This window comes from Sorex araneus, chromosome 2 (genome assembly GCF_027595985.1).
Source record: "Sorex araneus isolate mSorAra2 chromosome 2, mSorAra2.pri, whole genome shotgun sequence".
Classification (NCBI taxonomy): Eukaryota; Metazoa; Chordata; class Mammalia; order Eulipotyphla; family Soricidae; genus Sorex; species Sorex araneus.
The window spans coordinates 262,819,650-262,835,063 of NC_073303.1; the positions used below are offsets into that span (position 1 = coordinate 262,819,650).

General features: G+C 69.4%; 1 protein-coding gene across 4 annotated transcripts in view; it reads left to right on the top strand.

Annotated features, from left to right (window-relative positions):
• Positions 1–13,215, top strand: part of ANXA6 (annexin A6) — a 14,956-nt gene extending 1,741 nt beyond the window's left edge. For 2 of the 4 annotated variants that reach the window (XM_055128171.1, XM_055128170.1), the window contains exons 2-26: positions 2,923–2,960; positions 3,597–3,687; positions 3,877–3,971; positions 4,055–4,168; positions 4,245–4,335; positions 4,678–4,757; positions 4,888–4,944; positions 5,118–5,211; positions 5,307–5,402; positions 5,699–5,757; positions 6,280–6,402; positions 6,474–6,532; positions 7,044–7,122; positions 8,188–8,269; positions 8,356–8,450; positions 8,633–8,746; positions 9,372–9,462; positions 9,546–9,625; positions 9,944–9,997; positions 10,279–10,296; positions 10,503–10,596; positions 10,689–10,784; positions 12,268–12,326; positions 12,582–12,704; positions 12,948–13,215. In XM_055128171.1, coding sequence (XP_054984146.1) covers positions 2,943–2,960; positions 3,597–3,687; positions 3,877–3,971; positions 4,055–4,168; positions 4,245–4,335; positions 4,678–4,757; positions 4,888–4,944; positions 5,118–5,211; positions 5,307–5,402; positions 5,699–5,757; positions 6,280–6,402; positions 6,474–6,532; positions 7,044–7,122; positions 8,188–8,269; positions 8,356–8,450; positions 8,633–8,746; positions 9,372–9,462; positions 9,546–9,625; positions 9,944–9,997; positions 10,279–10,296; positions 10,503–10,596; positions 10,689–10,784; positions 12,268–12,326; positions 12,582–12,704; positions 12,948–13,007 — 2,022 coding nt within the window. In that variant the 5' untranslated portion in view covers positions 2,923–2,942 and the 3' untranslated portion in view covers positions 13,008–13,215. Of the gene's footprint in view, positions 1–2,016; positions 2,138–2,922; positions 2,961–3,596; positions 3,688–3,876; positions 3,972–4,054; positions 4,169–4,244; positions 4,336–4,677; positions 4,758–4,887; positions 4,945–5,117; positions 5,212–5,306; positions 5,403–5,698; positions 5,758–6,279; positions 6,403–6,473; positions 6,533–7,043; positions 7,123–8,187; positions 8,270–8,355; positions 8,451–8,632; positions 8,747–9,371; positions 9,463–9,545; positions 9,626–9,943; positions 9,998–10,278; positions 10,297–10,502; positions 10,597–10,688; positions 10,785–12,267; positions 12,327–12,581; positions 12,705–12,947 lie in introns of those variants that run through there. The other 2 variants (XM_055128172.1, XM_055128173.1) reach the window with 2 other exon arrangements.
• Positions 13,216–15,414: the final 2,199 nt, after the last annotated feature.

Sequence of the window (15,414 nt, forward strand, 5' to 3'; positions counted from 1 at the left end):
GCCGCTCACTCACTCCCCCACCAGCTGTCACAGCCCCCACACCCGCACCGCTGGGCGTGCTGCTGCCTGCCGGAGGGCCACACCCAGCCCACCCGGCCCCTTCCTCCTGGGGAGAGCCGTTACCCCTTCTGCCGGGGCTGGGTGCGGGGCGTGGCGTCCACCCAAGTCCCGAGAGGGCGGTCCCTACCCCCTTGATTCCAGAGCCTGGCCCGAGCAGGGGGGTGGGTGGGTGAGTATTCCCTAGCGTGCAGACACTGTGCCTGCGTCTCTACAGAAAGTGGGGGCGTCTACATGTCTGAGCGCAGGGGTCTCGGGACCCTCGAGCACGGGGGCTGCCCCACGGCCGGGCGGCTGAGGTGCCATGTCACCCTGCCCTGTCAGGGTGGGGTGGGGGTGCAGGGTGCAGAGGAGAAGGGTGGGTGCCATGGGAGAACACTGGGGTGCAGCACTGGGTGCAAGGGGAGTGCTGGATGCAGCGGGGAAATTTTGGGGTGCGATGGGAAGTATTGGGGCACAAGGGGAGTGCAGGGTGTAGCTGGAAAGTACTGGGCTGGGTCAGAAAGTACCGAGGTGCCCAGGAGTGTCGGTGCCCAGGAGTGTCGGGGTGCAGGGGAGTGTGGGGGTTCAGGGGGAAGTGTCTGGGTGCAGGGGAGTGTCTGGAGTGTTGGGGTGCAGGGAGTGTTGGGGTGCAGGGAACTCAGGGTGCAGGGGGAGTGTTGGGGTGCAGGGAAGTGTTGGGGTTCAGGGGAGTGTTGGGGTGCAGGGGGAGTGTCGGGGTGCAGGGGGAGTGTTGGGGTTCAGGGGGAGTGTCAGGGTTCAGGGGGAGTGTTGGGGTCAGGGGGAAGCCGCAGCTGTCTCCGGTCTGGGATAGCCTGGGCTTGTTGCACCAGTAGAAGGTCAGGGTAGGTGTGACAGGGCAGGTTTGATGGGGCAGGTGGACAGGGCAGGTGGACAGGACAGGTGTGACTGGGCAGGTTTGATGGGGCAGATGTGACAGGGAAGTTATGACCGGGCAGGTGTGATGGGGCAGGTGTGACCGGGCAGGTGTGACCGGGCAGGTGGACGGGGCAGGTGTGGGCTCAGCTGCCGCCCGGCTGGCTGGGACCCCCACGCAGCACAGCCTCATGGCATCAGGTTGGGGTGATCAGGGGGACCCGCCCCGTCTCCCTCAGGAGGAGTGGCCCCGCCACATGTGGGGCCGGCATGTGGCCCGCCTGGCCCTGCAGGTGTGGTGCAGTGGCAGCCGTGGTCTGCCAGCCCGCCTGGGCCTTCGCCCACCTGGAAATGGGGCCACAGGAAACCCTGCTGGGGCCCACGGAGGGGACATCAGTGGGCTGGGAGGGTCTCAGGGCTGGGAGGGTCTCAGGGCTGGGGGGGTCTCGGGGCTGGGGGGGTCTCGGGGCTGGGGGGGTCACTCAGGGCTGGGAGGGTCTCAGGGCTGGGAGGGTCTCAGGGCTGGGGAGGGTCTCAGGGCTGGGGGGTCTCAGGGCTGGGGGTCTCTCACGGCTGGGGTGTCTCTTACGGCTGGGAGGGTCTCAGGGCTGGGGGTCTCAGGGCTGGGAGGGTCTCGGGGCTGGGGAGGGTCTCTCAGGGCTGGGAGGGTCTCAGGGCTGGGAGAGTCTCAGGGCTGGGGGTCTCTCACGGCTGGGGGAGTCTCAGGGCTGGGAGGGTCTCTCAGGGCTGGGGGGGTCTCAGGGCTGGGAGGGTCTCAGGGCTGGGGGGGTCTCGGGGCTGGGGCTCACTCAGGGCTGGGAGGGTCTCAGGGCTGGGAGGGTCTCGGGGCTGGGGAGGGTCTCTCAGGGCTGGGAGGGTCTCAGGGCTGGGGGTCTCTCACGGCTGGGGGGGTCTCAGGGCTGGGGGGGTCTCAGCGCTGGGAGGGTCTCAGGGCTGGGGAGGGTCTTGGGGCTGTGGAAGATCTCGGGGCTGGGGGGTCTGAGGGCTGGGGGTCTCGGGCTGGAGGTCTGAGGGTCCCTGTGTGAGCTACCAGCAGGACCCCTGAGGACTGGCCCCGCCTCCTGGGGTGCCCCCCACACTCCTCCTCCCTGGGTGCCCCTGGAAAGGGGCATCCGTCCAGCTGGGGCTGGGCTGTGTCCAGCGGTGGAAGTTTCCGGCGGGCAAGCCAAGCAGGCCCTGGCAGGTGCCACCTTCTGCCCCGCAGGCTCCCTGCCACTTCCTGTCGCCCTGCGCCTGGGCCCCATCCCCGTCCCCTTCCCCGTCCTGAAGGCCGGAACCAGCAGATGTGGGCGGAAGGGGAAGGGGGCCCCTTTCGGGGTGGGGGGGGGTGCTGTGTTTGTGTCCCGGTTGCCAGGGCGACCGCAGACTTCCTCCCGCTGCCCTTCAGCCCTCCTGTCTGCTCCCACAGCACTGGCCCTGCCCCCCTCCCCCTGCTGCCCCTGACCTGGGGGGGCTGCCCCCTGCCCTGCCCCCTCTGCTGCCCCTGACCCTGGGGGGGCTGCCCCCTGCCCTGCCCCCCCACCCCGTGTTCAGCTCTGCACGTGTGCCAGACGGGACATGCAGGCCCCAGGGCCCCTCCGCCGCCTCTGCCCCTCGGGGTCAGTGAGGGCCCACTTCCCTGCAGGGCCAGTGCTGGCCCGGCCCCGTGCTGGTCTCCTGGCTGGTCCCAGCCCAGCCCCGGCCTGTCTCCCGGGGACCAGGAGGCCACAGGGCCGGGCCGGGCCCCAGGGGTCTCTGCCGTGGCCAGGCTGGGTCCTGAGGCAGGGGGAGGGCGGGAGTGGGGGCGGGTCCACGCCCAGGAGGGCGGAGGGAGGGGCTGCTACAAGGAGGGGCAGGTGGGGCAGGTGGGCTGCAGGGGGTGGCGGGAAGGACAGACACAGGGACAGATGCAGGCAGGGCTGCGAGCAGGGGCTGGACGGGGCGGTGGGGGCAGAGGGCAGGGGGTCATGACCTCCCTCTTCTCCACAGCCTCTTCCGGAGCTGACACCATGGCCCAGACCGCACAGGTAAGCGCCTCGGACCCGCCGGGGCCGCCGCTCTCGGCTGGACACGCCAGACATGCTGGGCTTCGGGCTGGCTGCTCCCGCGGCCCCCAGAGAGGCCTGTGCTCGGCAGAGCCGTGTCCGCTGGCTCTCACGCCCCCGCATGCCCCGGGGGTGGGGGCAGTGGCCTCCACGCTGGCCCCCCGCCTCCAGCCGGAGCTGATGGTGCCCGTCATGCCCGTCCCTCTGTTCCCCCCTGCAGCCCCCGGCCAGCCGGGCTGTCTGCTCCCGTTGGGCCTGTCTCAGCCCTGCTGTGTCCCCTGTCTGGGGCCCCCAGCAGCCCTGCCCAGCCGGCCGCTGCCCGGCTCTGCCCGGGGACCCTGCCCTGCCCGGCCGGCCGCTGCCCCGTCTCTGCCCGGGGGACCCTGCCCTGCCCTGCCCGGCCGGCCGCTGCCCCGTCTCTGCCCGGGGGACCCTGCCCTGCCCTGCCCGGCCGGCCGCTGCCCCGTCTCTGCCCGGGGGACCCTGCCCTTCCTGGCCGGCTGCTGCCCTGTCTCTGCCCGGGGGCCCTGGCCGCTTCCTGCCTGTTTCACAGCTGGTTGATGTGGGTGGGGGCTCCTGCCAGAGTGGGCGCTGACGGCCTGCCCTCCTGTCCCACAGGGTGCCCGGTACCGCGGTTCCGTCCATGACTTCCCGGACTTCGACCCGGGCCAGGATGCCGAGGCTCTGTACACGGCCATGAAGGGCTTCGGTGGGTGCGGGGGGGCGGGCCTGGGCCTCTCCCGATACTTGCTGGGGGAGTGACTGGGAGCTTGTGAGATGGGGCGACGGACCCCCAGGGACCGGCAGGCGGGGACCCTCTCCCAGTGACCAGGCATGAGGGGCAGCCCTGGCGGGCTTCCTGGAGGCGGCAGGGTGACGTGCAGGGCGTCCCTTGCAGGGAGCGACAAGGAGGCCATCCTGGAGCTCATCACCTCCCGCAGCAACAGGCAGAGGCAGGAGATCTGCCAGAGCTACAAGTCGCTCTACGGCAAGGTGGGGCCGGGGTGGGGGGCTGCCGGCAGGGGGCGCCGGGGGCGGGGCCTGAGGGCCGGCGCTGACCCGCTTGCTGGCCCCAGGACCTCATCGCCGACCTCAAGTACGAGCTGACGGGCAAGTTCGAGCGGCTCATCGTGGGGCTCATGCGGCCCCTCGCCTACTGCGACGCCAAGGAGATCAAGGACGCCCTCGCGGTGAGGCGGGTGGGCGGGGCCGGGGGGGCCGGGGGCCGGGCCGCGCCTGGCCCGCGCCTGACCCCGTGTCCCCCAGGGCGCCGGCACCGACGAGAAGTGCCTCATCGAGATCCTGGCCTCACGCACCAACCAGCAGATGCACGCGCTGGTGGCCGCCTACAAGGACGGTGCGTATGCCCGGCCCGCCTCTCCCCTCCCCGGGCCCTCGTCCCGACTCTCCCCGGCCTGTCCGACCCTCCCCCAGGGCCTGGGACCCCTCTAGATGCCCAGAGACCGAGAGGTGACGGGTGAGGGAGGGCACGCGGGATCCGTGTTTGCGTGTTGGGGACACGCGGCCGACGAGCTGGGTCTCGTGCTCGCGGGCGGGTGGAGGGGGGAGGGCGGGTGCAAGGTCCCAGGCGGAGGCCAGCAGGGCCAGTGGGGGGCCTGGGCGGCGGGGGCTCCGGGGCAGCCTGGGGAGCGACCCCACGGGGGACACGTCCCGGCCTGAGCCCGGCCCCTCCCTGCAGCCTATGAGCGCGACCTGGAGGCCGACGTGGTCGGAGACACGTCTGGACACTTCCAGAAGATGCTGGTGGTCCTGCTGCAGGTGGGTGCTCTCGGGACCCCACAAGGGTGCAGAGCCGAGCCCTCCCGCGGGGCACCCAGACCGCCCCCCCCCCCGAGAGGCCCCCGGCGCCCCGCGCTGGCCCTGCGGCTGACCGGCGCCGTGTGTGCAGGGCACCCGAGAGGAGGACGATGTGGTCAGTGAGGAGCTGGTGCAGCAGGACGTGCAGGTGCGTCTGCGCCACGCCCCGGGCCCTGCGGACACAGCGGGTGGGCGGGGTCGGGCCGCCCGCCCCCTCCAGCCCCCCCCCCCCCGCAGCGCCGCAGACCCCCAAGGCCGGGAGGCGGGGTGGGCAGGAAGGCTGGCGGGCCGAGGGCCTGTTCTTGAGCCCTGTCCCCCCAGGACCTGTACGAGGCGGGGGAGCTTAAGTGGGGGACGGACGAGGCCCAGTTCATCTACATCCTGGGGAACCGCAGCCGACAGCACCTGCGTCTGGGTGAGCCTGGCGGGCGGGGCGGGGTCACAGCCCTCCCACGGGACTCGCCCGGCAGTGCTGGGGGCCGGGCCTGAGCCGAGCCCCATGTCCCCCAGTGTTTGACGAGTACCTGAGGACCACGGGGAAGCCCATCGAGGCCAGCATCCGTGGGGAGCTGTCAGGGGACTTCGAGAAGCTCATGCTGGCCGTGGGTACGTCAGTGGTGGGAGCAGCCAGCCCCTCCCCGAGATCTGGGGTCCCCGAGGCCCGTCGGCAGGGGCGCCAGGAGGACTGTCCAGGGCTCAGCGTGCAGGGGCCTCTGCCGGCCCCACCCCCACCCTCTCTGAGCCCCCTTCCGGCCAGTGCTCTGGCCACAGCTCCTCCTGGACAGGCCTCCTGGGCCTCGCCCGCTGACCAGCCCCTCAGTGACCCCCGAGTGACCCCCAGGGGACCCGAGTGGTCCCCCCAAATGGCTCCCCAGCCAACCCCCACCTGCCCTTCTCTGCAGTGAAGTGTGTCCGCAGCACCCCGGAGTACTTTGCCGAGCGACTCTTCAAGGCCATGAAGGTACAGGGGTGGGGCGGGGCGGGGAGGGGGGGGGGGGACGGGGGGCTCTGCCTGTCCTGACGGGGGACTCCGCTGCCCACAGCGCCCCCAACAGCAGGGCAGGTGACGGCACTTAGTCCTGGGCCAGCACGTGGCCTGGTCACTCCATCACCACCTCACTGGGCCTGAGACAGTACCGAGGGGCCAGCAGGCCATGGGGCCAAGGCACACACGCGTGTGGCACCCAGACATACATGTAATAGACACACACGTGCAACAGGTATACACACAGACGTGCACACACACAGAACAAGGCACACGTGTGTGGCATGCACATGCACGCGTGTGCTGCACAGACACGCACAGACGTGTGGCACGGACACGCGTGCTGCCCAGACATGTCCCTGTGTACAGCACAGACACGCAAGCATGCCAGCGGTGGGGACGTATGGATGTTCCAGCTTCCGCCCAGCCGAGCACAGACCCCAGGGTGGGGGCGGTGGGGGGCGCCGCCCCCGTCCCCACTCACCCCCCCCTCCCCAGGGCCTGGGCACGCGGGACAACACGCTGATCCGCATCATGGTCACGCGCAGCGAGCTGGACATGATGGACATCCGCGAGATCTTTCGGACCAAGTACGAGAAGTCGCTGTACAGCATGATCAAGGTGCGGGCCTGGCTGGGCGCGGGCAGACGCCGGGCCTCCCTGCGCCCCCTGACCCTCCCCTCTCTCCCCAGAACGACACGTCCGGGGACTACAAGCGGGCCCTGCTGAAGCTGTGTGGGGGTGACGACGAGTGAGTGGGGCTGCCAGGGAGGGGGTCGTGGGGGGCGAGTGTAGGGCGGGGTGACCGCGAGGGGGCTCGAGGCCTCAGGCGCGGGGCCGGGGGTCCCTGGAGACAGGACATCAACAGAGGGGCCTGAGTGCACATGTGTGTCTGTACATGTGAGTGTGTACGTGTGTGCTGTGTCTACATGTGTGCACCTGTATGTTGTGTGCCTGTACTTGAGTGTACATGTGTGTGCTAGTGTGTGCACCTGGGAGTGTGTGCCTATGTGCAGATGTGTGTGCAAACGTGTGCCTATGTGTGTGTACCAGTGTGTTCGCATGTGTGCACTACGTGTGTGCTCGTGTGTGCACGTGTGTGCATGCCTGTGTTCACACATGTGCCTGTCTGTGTGTGTGTACACCTGGGAGTATGTGTGTGGCTGGGCCTCCGTGTGGGTGTGTGCGTGTGTGTGCCAGCCCGGGAGCCCTTGGGGTTGGCGAGGGTGCCCCGGTGACCTCCCGTCCTCTCCGTGTTCCAGTGCCGCCGGCCAGTTCTTCCCCGAGGCCGCGCAGGTGGCCTACCAGATGTGGGAACTTAGCGCGGTGGCCCGAGTGGAGGTCAGACCCCCCCGCCCTGCTCCACTTCTGACCTCGCTTCTCTCTCACTGCCCGGTCCACCCGGACAGGGCCCTGCCTTCTCTGGGGCGAGGGCGGAGTTCTGGCCGGGCCTGCTGCCTGCTCTCTGTCCTTCCTGGCACACGCCAGCCCACTAACCCGCCCTGACCCGCCCTGACACGCTCTGACACGGGACCGGGCTGGCCCCTCAGGACTCAGGCAGTCCCCAGGGGCCTCCCCGGAGCAGAGGCTGCACCTCCCCCGCATGCGTGAGGCCCCGGCTCTGTCCCACAGGACCCTGCCAGCCGCGAGCATCCTGGCCCCACTGCTGGGCCAGGGAGACGGGCCGAGTGGCTGCGACCCGGGTTCAAATCCCTGACACCGCACCAGTTATAGTACCCTGAGCACTGCCGGCCGTGCCCTAGCACCAAAACAAAAATGAATGAAGGGGCTGGAGCGATAGCACAGCGGGTAGGGCGTTTGCCTTGCATGCGGCCAACCCGGGTTCTAATCCCAGCATCCCATATGGTCCCCTGAGCACTGCCAGGAGTAATTCCTGAGTGCAGAGCCAGGAGTAACCCCTGTGCATCGCGGGTGTGACCCAAAAACCAAAAAAAAAAACAAAAACAAAAATGAAGAACGATGAGGTTTCCTCCGGGCGCCACCGGCCGAGGGTGCGGGAAGGCCTCTGCTCTCGGGGCCGCTCTGCCCTCCCGGGCGCCCCTCCCCGCCCCGGTCCCGCCGGGGCCTCGCGAGACGCTTCCCGCAGGGGTGCTCGGCGCAAGCCGGCCCGGAGACAGGTCCCGGGGTGCTGCGGGGTCTGAGGCTGCGGCCCCCCACGCCCGTTTCATCTTGTTTCCCAGGGTCTGTGCAGGCCGTGGCTGGGGTCTCCGCTGGGCGCAGGGGTGGGTGGGGACCCTCGCGCCTGCTCCAGGGGCCTCGGGGAGCCGGTGCGGCGGGCGCTCCCCGCCGGCCGTCAGCGGGCCCTGGAGAAGGGGTGCCCGGCTCTGGGTGCCGCCCCTGCGCCCACCCAGCGCGGGCCCTGACTGCCCCGCCCCCTGCTCGCAGCTCAAGGGCACCGTGCGCCCCGCGGACGACTTCGACCCCGACGCCGACGCCAAGGCTCTGCGCAAAGCCATGAAGGGGCTTGGTGAGGGCCGGGCGGGGGGCGCCTGGCGGGCCGGGGGGGAGGGTCGGTGCGGGGAGGCGGCCCCCTGGAGGCCTGTCTCTGCGCAGGGACGGACGAGGAGACCATCATCAACATCATCACGCGCCGCAGCAACGCCCAGAGGCAGCAGCTGCGCCAGACCTTCAAGTCCCACTTCGGCAGGGTGAGCCGGCGCCCCCCCGCCCCGCCCCCACCCCGCCCCCGCGGGCGGAGCTCCGGCGGGTGGGCGTGGCTTGGCGGGGCGTGTCTCATTGGGTGTGGCCTGAGGGGCACAGGTCTTGGGTTGGCGCCAAGCTGGGGTGGACAGGGTGCGGCCTCCACCAAGGGCTGCGCTTGGCTGGGCAGGACCTGATGGCCGACCTGAAGTCTGAGATCTCGGGGGACCTGGCCAGGCTGATCCTGGGGCTCATGATGCCACCAGCCCACTACGATGCCAAGCAGCTGAAAAAGGCCATGGAGGTGGGTGTGTCCCTGCCCTGCACACGTGTGTCCCTGCCCTGCACACATGCCTGGTCCCTGCACACGCATGTCCCTGCTCTGCATATGTGCCTGGTCCCTGCACACATGTGTCCCTGTCCTTCACACGTGCCCAATCCCTGCACACACGTGTCCCTGCCCTGTACATGTGCCCGGTCTCTGCATGTGTGTGTCCCTGTCCTGCACACATGCTTGGTCCCTGCACACGCGTGTCCCTGCCCTGCACACATGCCTGGTCTCTGCACACACGTGTCCCTGCCTACACACATGCCTGGTCCCTGCACATGTGTCCCTGCCCTGCATATATGCCCGGTCCCTGCACACACGTGTCCCTGCCCTGCACACGTGCCCGGTCTCTGCATGTGTGTGCCCCTGCCTACACACATGCCTGGTCCCTGCACACATGTGTCCCTGTCCTGCATGCTCCACAGCCCCTTCCTACGTGTAGCTTTTTCCTGGCTGGGGGGGGCATTTCCCTGGAAGGGTCTGGAGGTGTGGGCAGCCGTGGGGAGCCCTGCCGGGACCTCGGCCACTGGTCTGGGAACTCCTGGCACAACACGCTCTCAGACGTCAGGGTGGGTGGGCCTCAGCCTGTCTCTGTGTCCAGGGGGCCGGCACTGACGAGAAGACCCTCATCGAGATCCTGGCCACTCGGAACAACGAGGAGATCCGGGCCATCAATGAGGCGTACAAGGAGGGTGAGGGGCTCGTGGAGGACCTGAGTGCCCGGGGGGGTCCCAGCCCCCCACATGGCTGCAGCCCACCCCCCTCTCTCTCCCAGACTACCACAAGTCCCTGGAGGACGCCCTGAGCTCCGACACCTCGGGCCTTTTCCGGAGGATCCTCATCTCTCTGGCTACGGTGAGGGGCCCGGGGAGGGGAGGGGTCTGCCCTGTCCCTCTCAGGCTCCCAGGAGCTCTCAGGCTGCAGGCCAAATCTTCCCGACTGTTCACTTCCCAGAGTGGCCCTGCAGCCACCTCCTCCAGGCAGCCCTCCTGGGTACCCCTTCCCAGCCTCATCCTCGGGCCCTGTTTGCACGACCAGGTGCTGGGGTGCTCCGCTCCTTCCTTGTCTGTGGGTTCCCTGTCCCCAGTGGCGACAGGCCAACTCTGGGGGGTCAGTGGAGGCCCCTGCCACCCTCATGTGGAGGTGCTGACTTCTCCCGTCGTCCTGCTACAGGGCAACCGAGAGGAGGGAGGAGAAGACCGGGACCAGGCCCGGGAGGACGCCCAGGTGAGCCGCAGGGCTGGGCCGGGCCGGGCGGCCCCGGGGGCTGGGGCCCTTGTTGGCAGCGGCTGCAGGCCAGAAGGGGCCAGAGAGAACCTGGGGGGCAGCAGGCGCATCCCCGGCGGCCCGACCGCCTCCCTGGGCTCCCCCTGCTTCTCACTCTCCCCTCCGACCCCTCCCGCCCTCGCGTCTCTGCTCCTCCTCCTGCGGGTGGGCCGGGGACGCTCTGGGGCCTCACCCCCCACACTCTGACTTCTGCGTCCTCCTCTCTCCCCTCCCCCTGCCAGGTGGCCGCTGAGATCCTGGTGAGTGACCCCCACTGACCCGGGGCAGGTCAGGGGGCCAGGGGCTCCCCACAGCTTCTCTCCCCCCTTCTGGGCCTCCCTGGAGCCCGCTGGCAGCGCATGCCCCACCCTGCCGCCCGCCGGCCCTGGGGCCACAGGACAGCCCTGCAGCCAGGGTGGGCCCGGAGCGGGCCCAGCGGCTGGGGTGACGAGCCGTGTCCCCGCAGGAAATCGCCGACACCACCAGTGGGGACAAGGAGTCCCTGGAGACGCGCTTCATGACCATCCTCTGCACCAAGAGCCACCAGCACCTGCGGAGAGGTGAGTCCCCCCCCCCCACCGCCGGGCACAGGGGACGCAGGCGGCCTGCCCTGCGTGATGCCCCGCCCCGCGTGACGCCCCGCCCTGCTCAGTCTTCCAGGAGTTCGTCAAGAAAACCAACTACGACGTGGAGCACGTCATCAAGAAGGAGATGTCGGGGGACGCCAAGGACGCCTTCGTGGCCATCGGTGAGCACCAGCCTAGACACCTGCACTCCCCACAGCACACGGACACGTACACATCACACACCTCAGCACACGGACATGTACACATCACACACCTCAGCACACGGATGCATACATATCACACACCTCAGCACATGGGTGCATATACATCACATGCCCAGCACACATCACACACCTCACAGGCACTGTGAGCAGGGTGGTGGCCAGGGTCAGTGTGGTCACATGACACAGTACACGGGGCCACAGTACCTCAGGGCAGTGGTACCCAGGGGGTGTTCTCAGGGTGGTGGTACCTGTAGAGAGTACTTGGGGTGGTACTTGTAGAATACTCAGGATAGTACCTGTAGAGGGTGCTTGGGGCAATACCTGTGGAGAGTACTCGGGGCAGTACCTGTAGAGTACTCGGGGCTATACCTGTAGAGAGTACTTGGGTTGGTGGCACCTATAGAGTACTTGGGGCGGTACCTGTAGAGAGTACTCGGGGCGGTGGCCCCTGTAGAGAGTACTTGGGGTGGCCCCTGTAGAGAGTACTTGGGGCAGTACCTGTAGAGAGTACTTGGGGCGATGGCCCCTGTAGAGAGTACTCGGGTTGGTGGCCCCTGTAGAGAGTACTCGGGGTGGTACCTGTAGAGAGTACTTGGGGCGGTGACCCCTGTAGAGAGTACTCGGGTTGGTGGCCCCTGTAGAGAGCACTCAGGGCGGTACCTGTAGAGAGTACTCGGGGCGGTGGCCCCTGTAGAGAGTATTCGGGACGGTGGCCCCTGTAGAGAGTACTCGAGGCGGTACCTGTAGAGTACTCGGGTTGGTGGCCCCTGTAGAGAGTACTCAGGGCGGTGGCCCCTGTAGAGGGTACTCGGGTTGGTGGCCCCTGTAGAGAGTACTCGGGGTGGTACCTGTAGAGTATTCAGGGCGGTACATGTAGAGAGTACTTGGGGCAGTGACCCCTGTAGAGAGTACTCGGGTTGGTGGCCCCTGTAGAGAGCACTCGGGGCGGTACCTGTAGAGAGTACTTGGGTTGGTGGCACCTGTAGAGTACTCGGGGCGGTACCTGTAGAGAGTACTCGGGTTGGTGGCCCCTGTAGAGAGTACTCGGGTTGGTGGCCCCTGTAGAATACTTGGGGAGGTACCTGTAGAGAGTACTCGGGTTGGTGGCCCCTGTAGAGAGCACTCGGGGCGGTACCTGTAGAGAGTACTTGGGGTGGTGGCCCCTGTAGAGAGTACTTGGGGTGGCCCCTGTAGAGAGTACTCGGGGCGGTGCCTGTAGAGAGCACTCAGGGCGGTACCTGTAGAGAGTACTCGGGGCAGTACCTGTAGAGAGTACTCGGAGCAGTGGTACCTGTAGAGTACTCGGGACGGTACCTGTAGAGAGCACTCGGGTGGTGGCCCCTGTAGAGAGTACTTCAGGCGGCGGTACCGGGGTGGCCGTGGGCTCAGGTCGGGCTGACCGTGCCGGGAGCGGGTCCTGAGCGTGTCCACGCCCCCACAGTGCAGAGTGTCCGGAACAAGCCCCTCTTCTTCGCGGACAAGCTCTACAAGTCCATGAAGGTGCGCCCGTCCTTGCTGCCAGCCTGTGCCCGCTACTGGCCCTCCGCGCCCGGGCAGAGCCGGCCCTGCACCCCGTCCCCACCGTCCCCTCCCCCTGTGCCGCGTGGTCACTCCCGGGGCCCCGTGTCCTCATGCTCCAGGATCCCGCCATCTGTCCTGGTGGCCCCCCCGCGGGCCCCGTGCAGGGAGGGTCGGGCTCTGTCTCGGCCGTGGGGCGTCCCTGGCCTGACCCGCGGTCCCTCCCCCTGCATGCAGGGCGCGGGCACAGATGAGAAGACGCTGACCCGGATCATGGTGTCCCGCAGCGAGATCGACCTTCTCAACGTCCGCCGCGAGTTCCTGGACAAGTACGACAAGTCCCTGCACCAGGCCATCGAGGTGAGCAGGACCCGGCCCCGCCCGGCCCGCCTCTCCCCTCCCAGCCCCCGGGACTCCACCCTGGGCGCCCTCTGCTGCGTGCCGGCCCCCTGAGCCCGCGCTGGGGGGCTGTCTGAGGGGCCGGGCAGCAGCAGCCTGGGGGGAACCGCTGCTTCCCCTCAGCCCTGACCACTGCCCCTCGCCCCGGGCCCCTGGAGGCTCGGGTCCAGCCCGGCCGTGCCTCTGACCGCCCCCTGCCCACAGGGCGACACCTCCGGGGACTTCTGCAAGGCCCTGCTGGCCATCTGCGGGGGCGACAACTAGCCTGGCCCGCTGAGAAAGGGTCACACGCGCCCCTGCCCCGCGGCTGGCCCCGAGACCAAGGAGGAGGCCTCTCGCCCCGCCCACGCCCGAGCTGCCGGCCGGCTGCCCACAGAGCCCACCGTGTCCACCCGACTCACGGCGCCCCGCCCAGCACAGCCCCCGCCCGCTCCCTGCCCCCGCCTGTCAAATCCAGAACCTCTGACCTGTGGCCTGAGTGTCGTGTGTGTTGGCTGGCGGCCGTTCTCCGCCCGCGGCTGTGCCCGTGTGGGGTCCCCTGGGGGCCGGGCAGGTCCGGCGCCTCCGCACCGGGCTGAGTGTAACAAGCCTCAGCTGGACCCACTGACGGGGCTCAGCTGTGCCGGAACGTTCCAGACCCTGCCCCGCTCCTGCTCCCTGTGCGCAGGGCCGGCCGGGGGGCTGTGGCCATGTGGGCACAGCAGAGAGCCAGCATGGGAGGCCCCGCCACGGCCATGCCTGGGCCCGCGCAGCCCACCTGGGGTCGGGGAGGCCGGGGGCAGCGGGAAGGACGGCAGGGCGGGCGGGCAGTTCCCCAGCACCCACCCTCCCACCTCTTCTCCAGAATGTTCTGGAACTGGCCTCCGTCAGTGATCGAGCGATGTGGACACCCTGCTGACTTACGGCCTGGCCTGTCCTGTCCAGCAGCCAGTGGCCGGGAGTGGGGTGGGGCTCCTCAGGAGGGAGGGGGCACCGTGGCAGGGTGGGTCCCTGGGAAACGCTGGCAGCGTCCTCTGAGCCAGGCTGCCCCTCCTGCCGCTGGGCCCTGGGGAGCCCCCCCCCGCCCCACCTCAGGGGCCCCGAGCCCTGGACAGGCCTTAGTCCCTTAGTCCCTGGAGCTGGGGAGGGTCACCTTGGCACACACGTGCTGGTGCCCTGCGGTAGTCTTGCCACACTGTGACCTGTCCCCGGAAAACACGGGTTTTCCTCCTGGGGTCCCAGTTCCCAGACACCGCGGGCGGGGGCAGCCCCGCTGAGCACAGGGCTCAGTGTCCTTCTCCTCGGGGGAGGGGGGGCCCCAGACCCCCGGGTCAGGCTGCAGGGCCCCGCCCCCCCAGACCCCCGGGTCAGGCTGCAGGACCCCGCCCCCCCCAGACCCCCGGGTCAGGCTGCAGAGCCCCACCACCAAGACCCCTGGGTCAGGCTGCAGAGCCCCGGCCCCGACCCCCAGACCCGCGGGTCAGGCTGCAGGGCCCCGGCCCCGCCCCCCCAGAACCGCGGGTCAGGCTGCAGGGCCCCGGCCCCCCAGACCCACGGGTCAGGCTGCAGGGCCCCGCCCCCCCAGACCCCCGGGTCAGGCTGCAGGGCCCCGGCCCCGCCCCCCCAGACCCCCGGGTCAGGCTGCAGGGCCCCGCCCCCCCAGACCCCCGGGTCAGGCTGCAGGGCCCCGGCCCCGCCCCCCCAGACCCCCGGGTCAGGCTGCAGGGCCCCGCCCCCCCACCCACGCAGAGTGGCACTGGCCCGACCCCCACCCTGTGACTCGCCCCCTTCTCTGAAGCTCCGCTGCCGAGGGTCCCAGGGCTGGGCTGGGATGTTCCCGGGGCGGGAGGCGGGAGGAGGCCCTGGGACAGAGACCGGCCCAGGCCAGCAGGTGGCTCTGGGCCCTGCCGGCCTTTTCCGGCACTCCCGGGACCTGGTCACTTTCTGTCCACCAGGTGGCGTCTGGGCACCTATGGGCCTGCCCTGCCCTGGCCCTCTGGCTGCTGTGCCGCCGTGGGGGGCTCGCTCTGCCTCTCCCCACGCGGCCCTGCCCTGCCTCGCTGTCCCGGAGCGGGTCTCAGCGGGGCCACCTCGGGGGTCCCCCCGGCCAGGACAGATGCCCCGCTGAGTGCTGTCCCGTGGGGACCCCTGGTGGACAGGAGTCTCTGGGGTCACAGCTGAGAGGGTCACTAGGGGTCTCTGCAGGAGCCCCGGGCGGTTGTGTCCACTGGGGGCCGCGGACCCACCTGTCACAGCAGCTGGACCCGGGCAGGAGCCGCCCAGGGAGGCCAGTCTGGGGGATGGACCTGGGGGCCAGGCCTCGGCCGCGGGCGGTGCCCTGGGAATTCCCCTCCCGCGAAGCCTCTGCTTCCTGGGCGCAGACGGACAGGGACGCGGCCCCACGCCCGGTGAGGACGCCTGCGCCCACCCCCTGCCCGGCACACCCACTCCTGCCGTGCGGGGCTCTGGCTCCCTTCCCGCCAAGAACACACTTGTGTGCACACATGTCATGGAGAGCTGCCGGGACAGTGTTGTGAGGACAGCGATCAGCTGTGCTGTGTGCCGCGCACACCTGTGGGTGGGGGTGTGTGTCTGTGGACATGGTGGGTGCGTGCTGATTCTGAGTGTGTGTCTGAGTGTCTGCTGTGCCTGTGCGTGTGTCTGTGGACATGACAGGTGTGCACTGATCCTG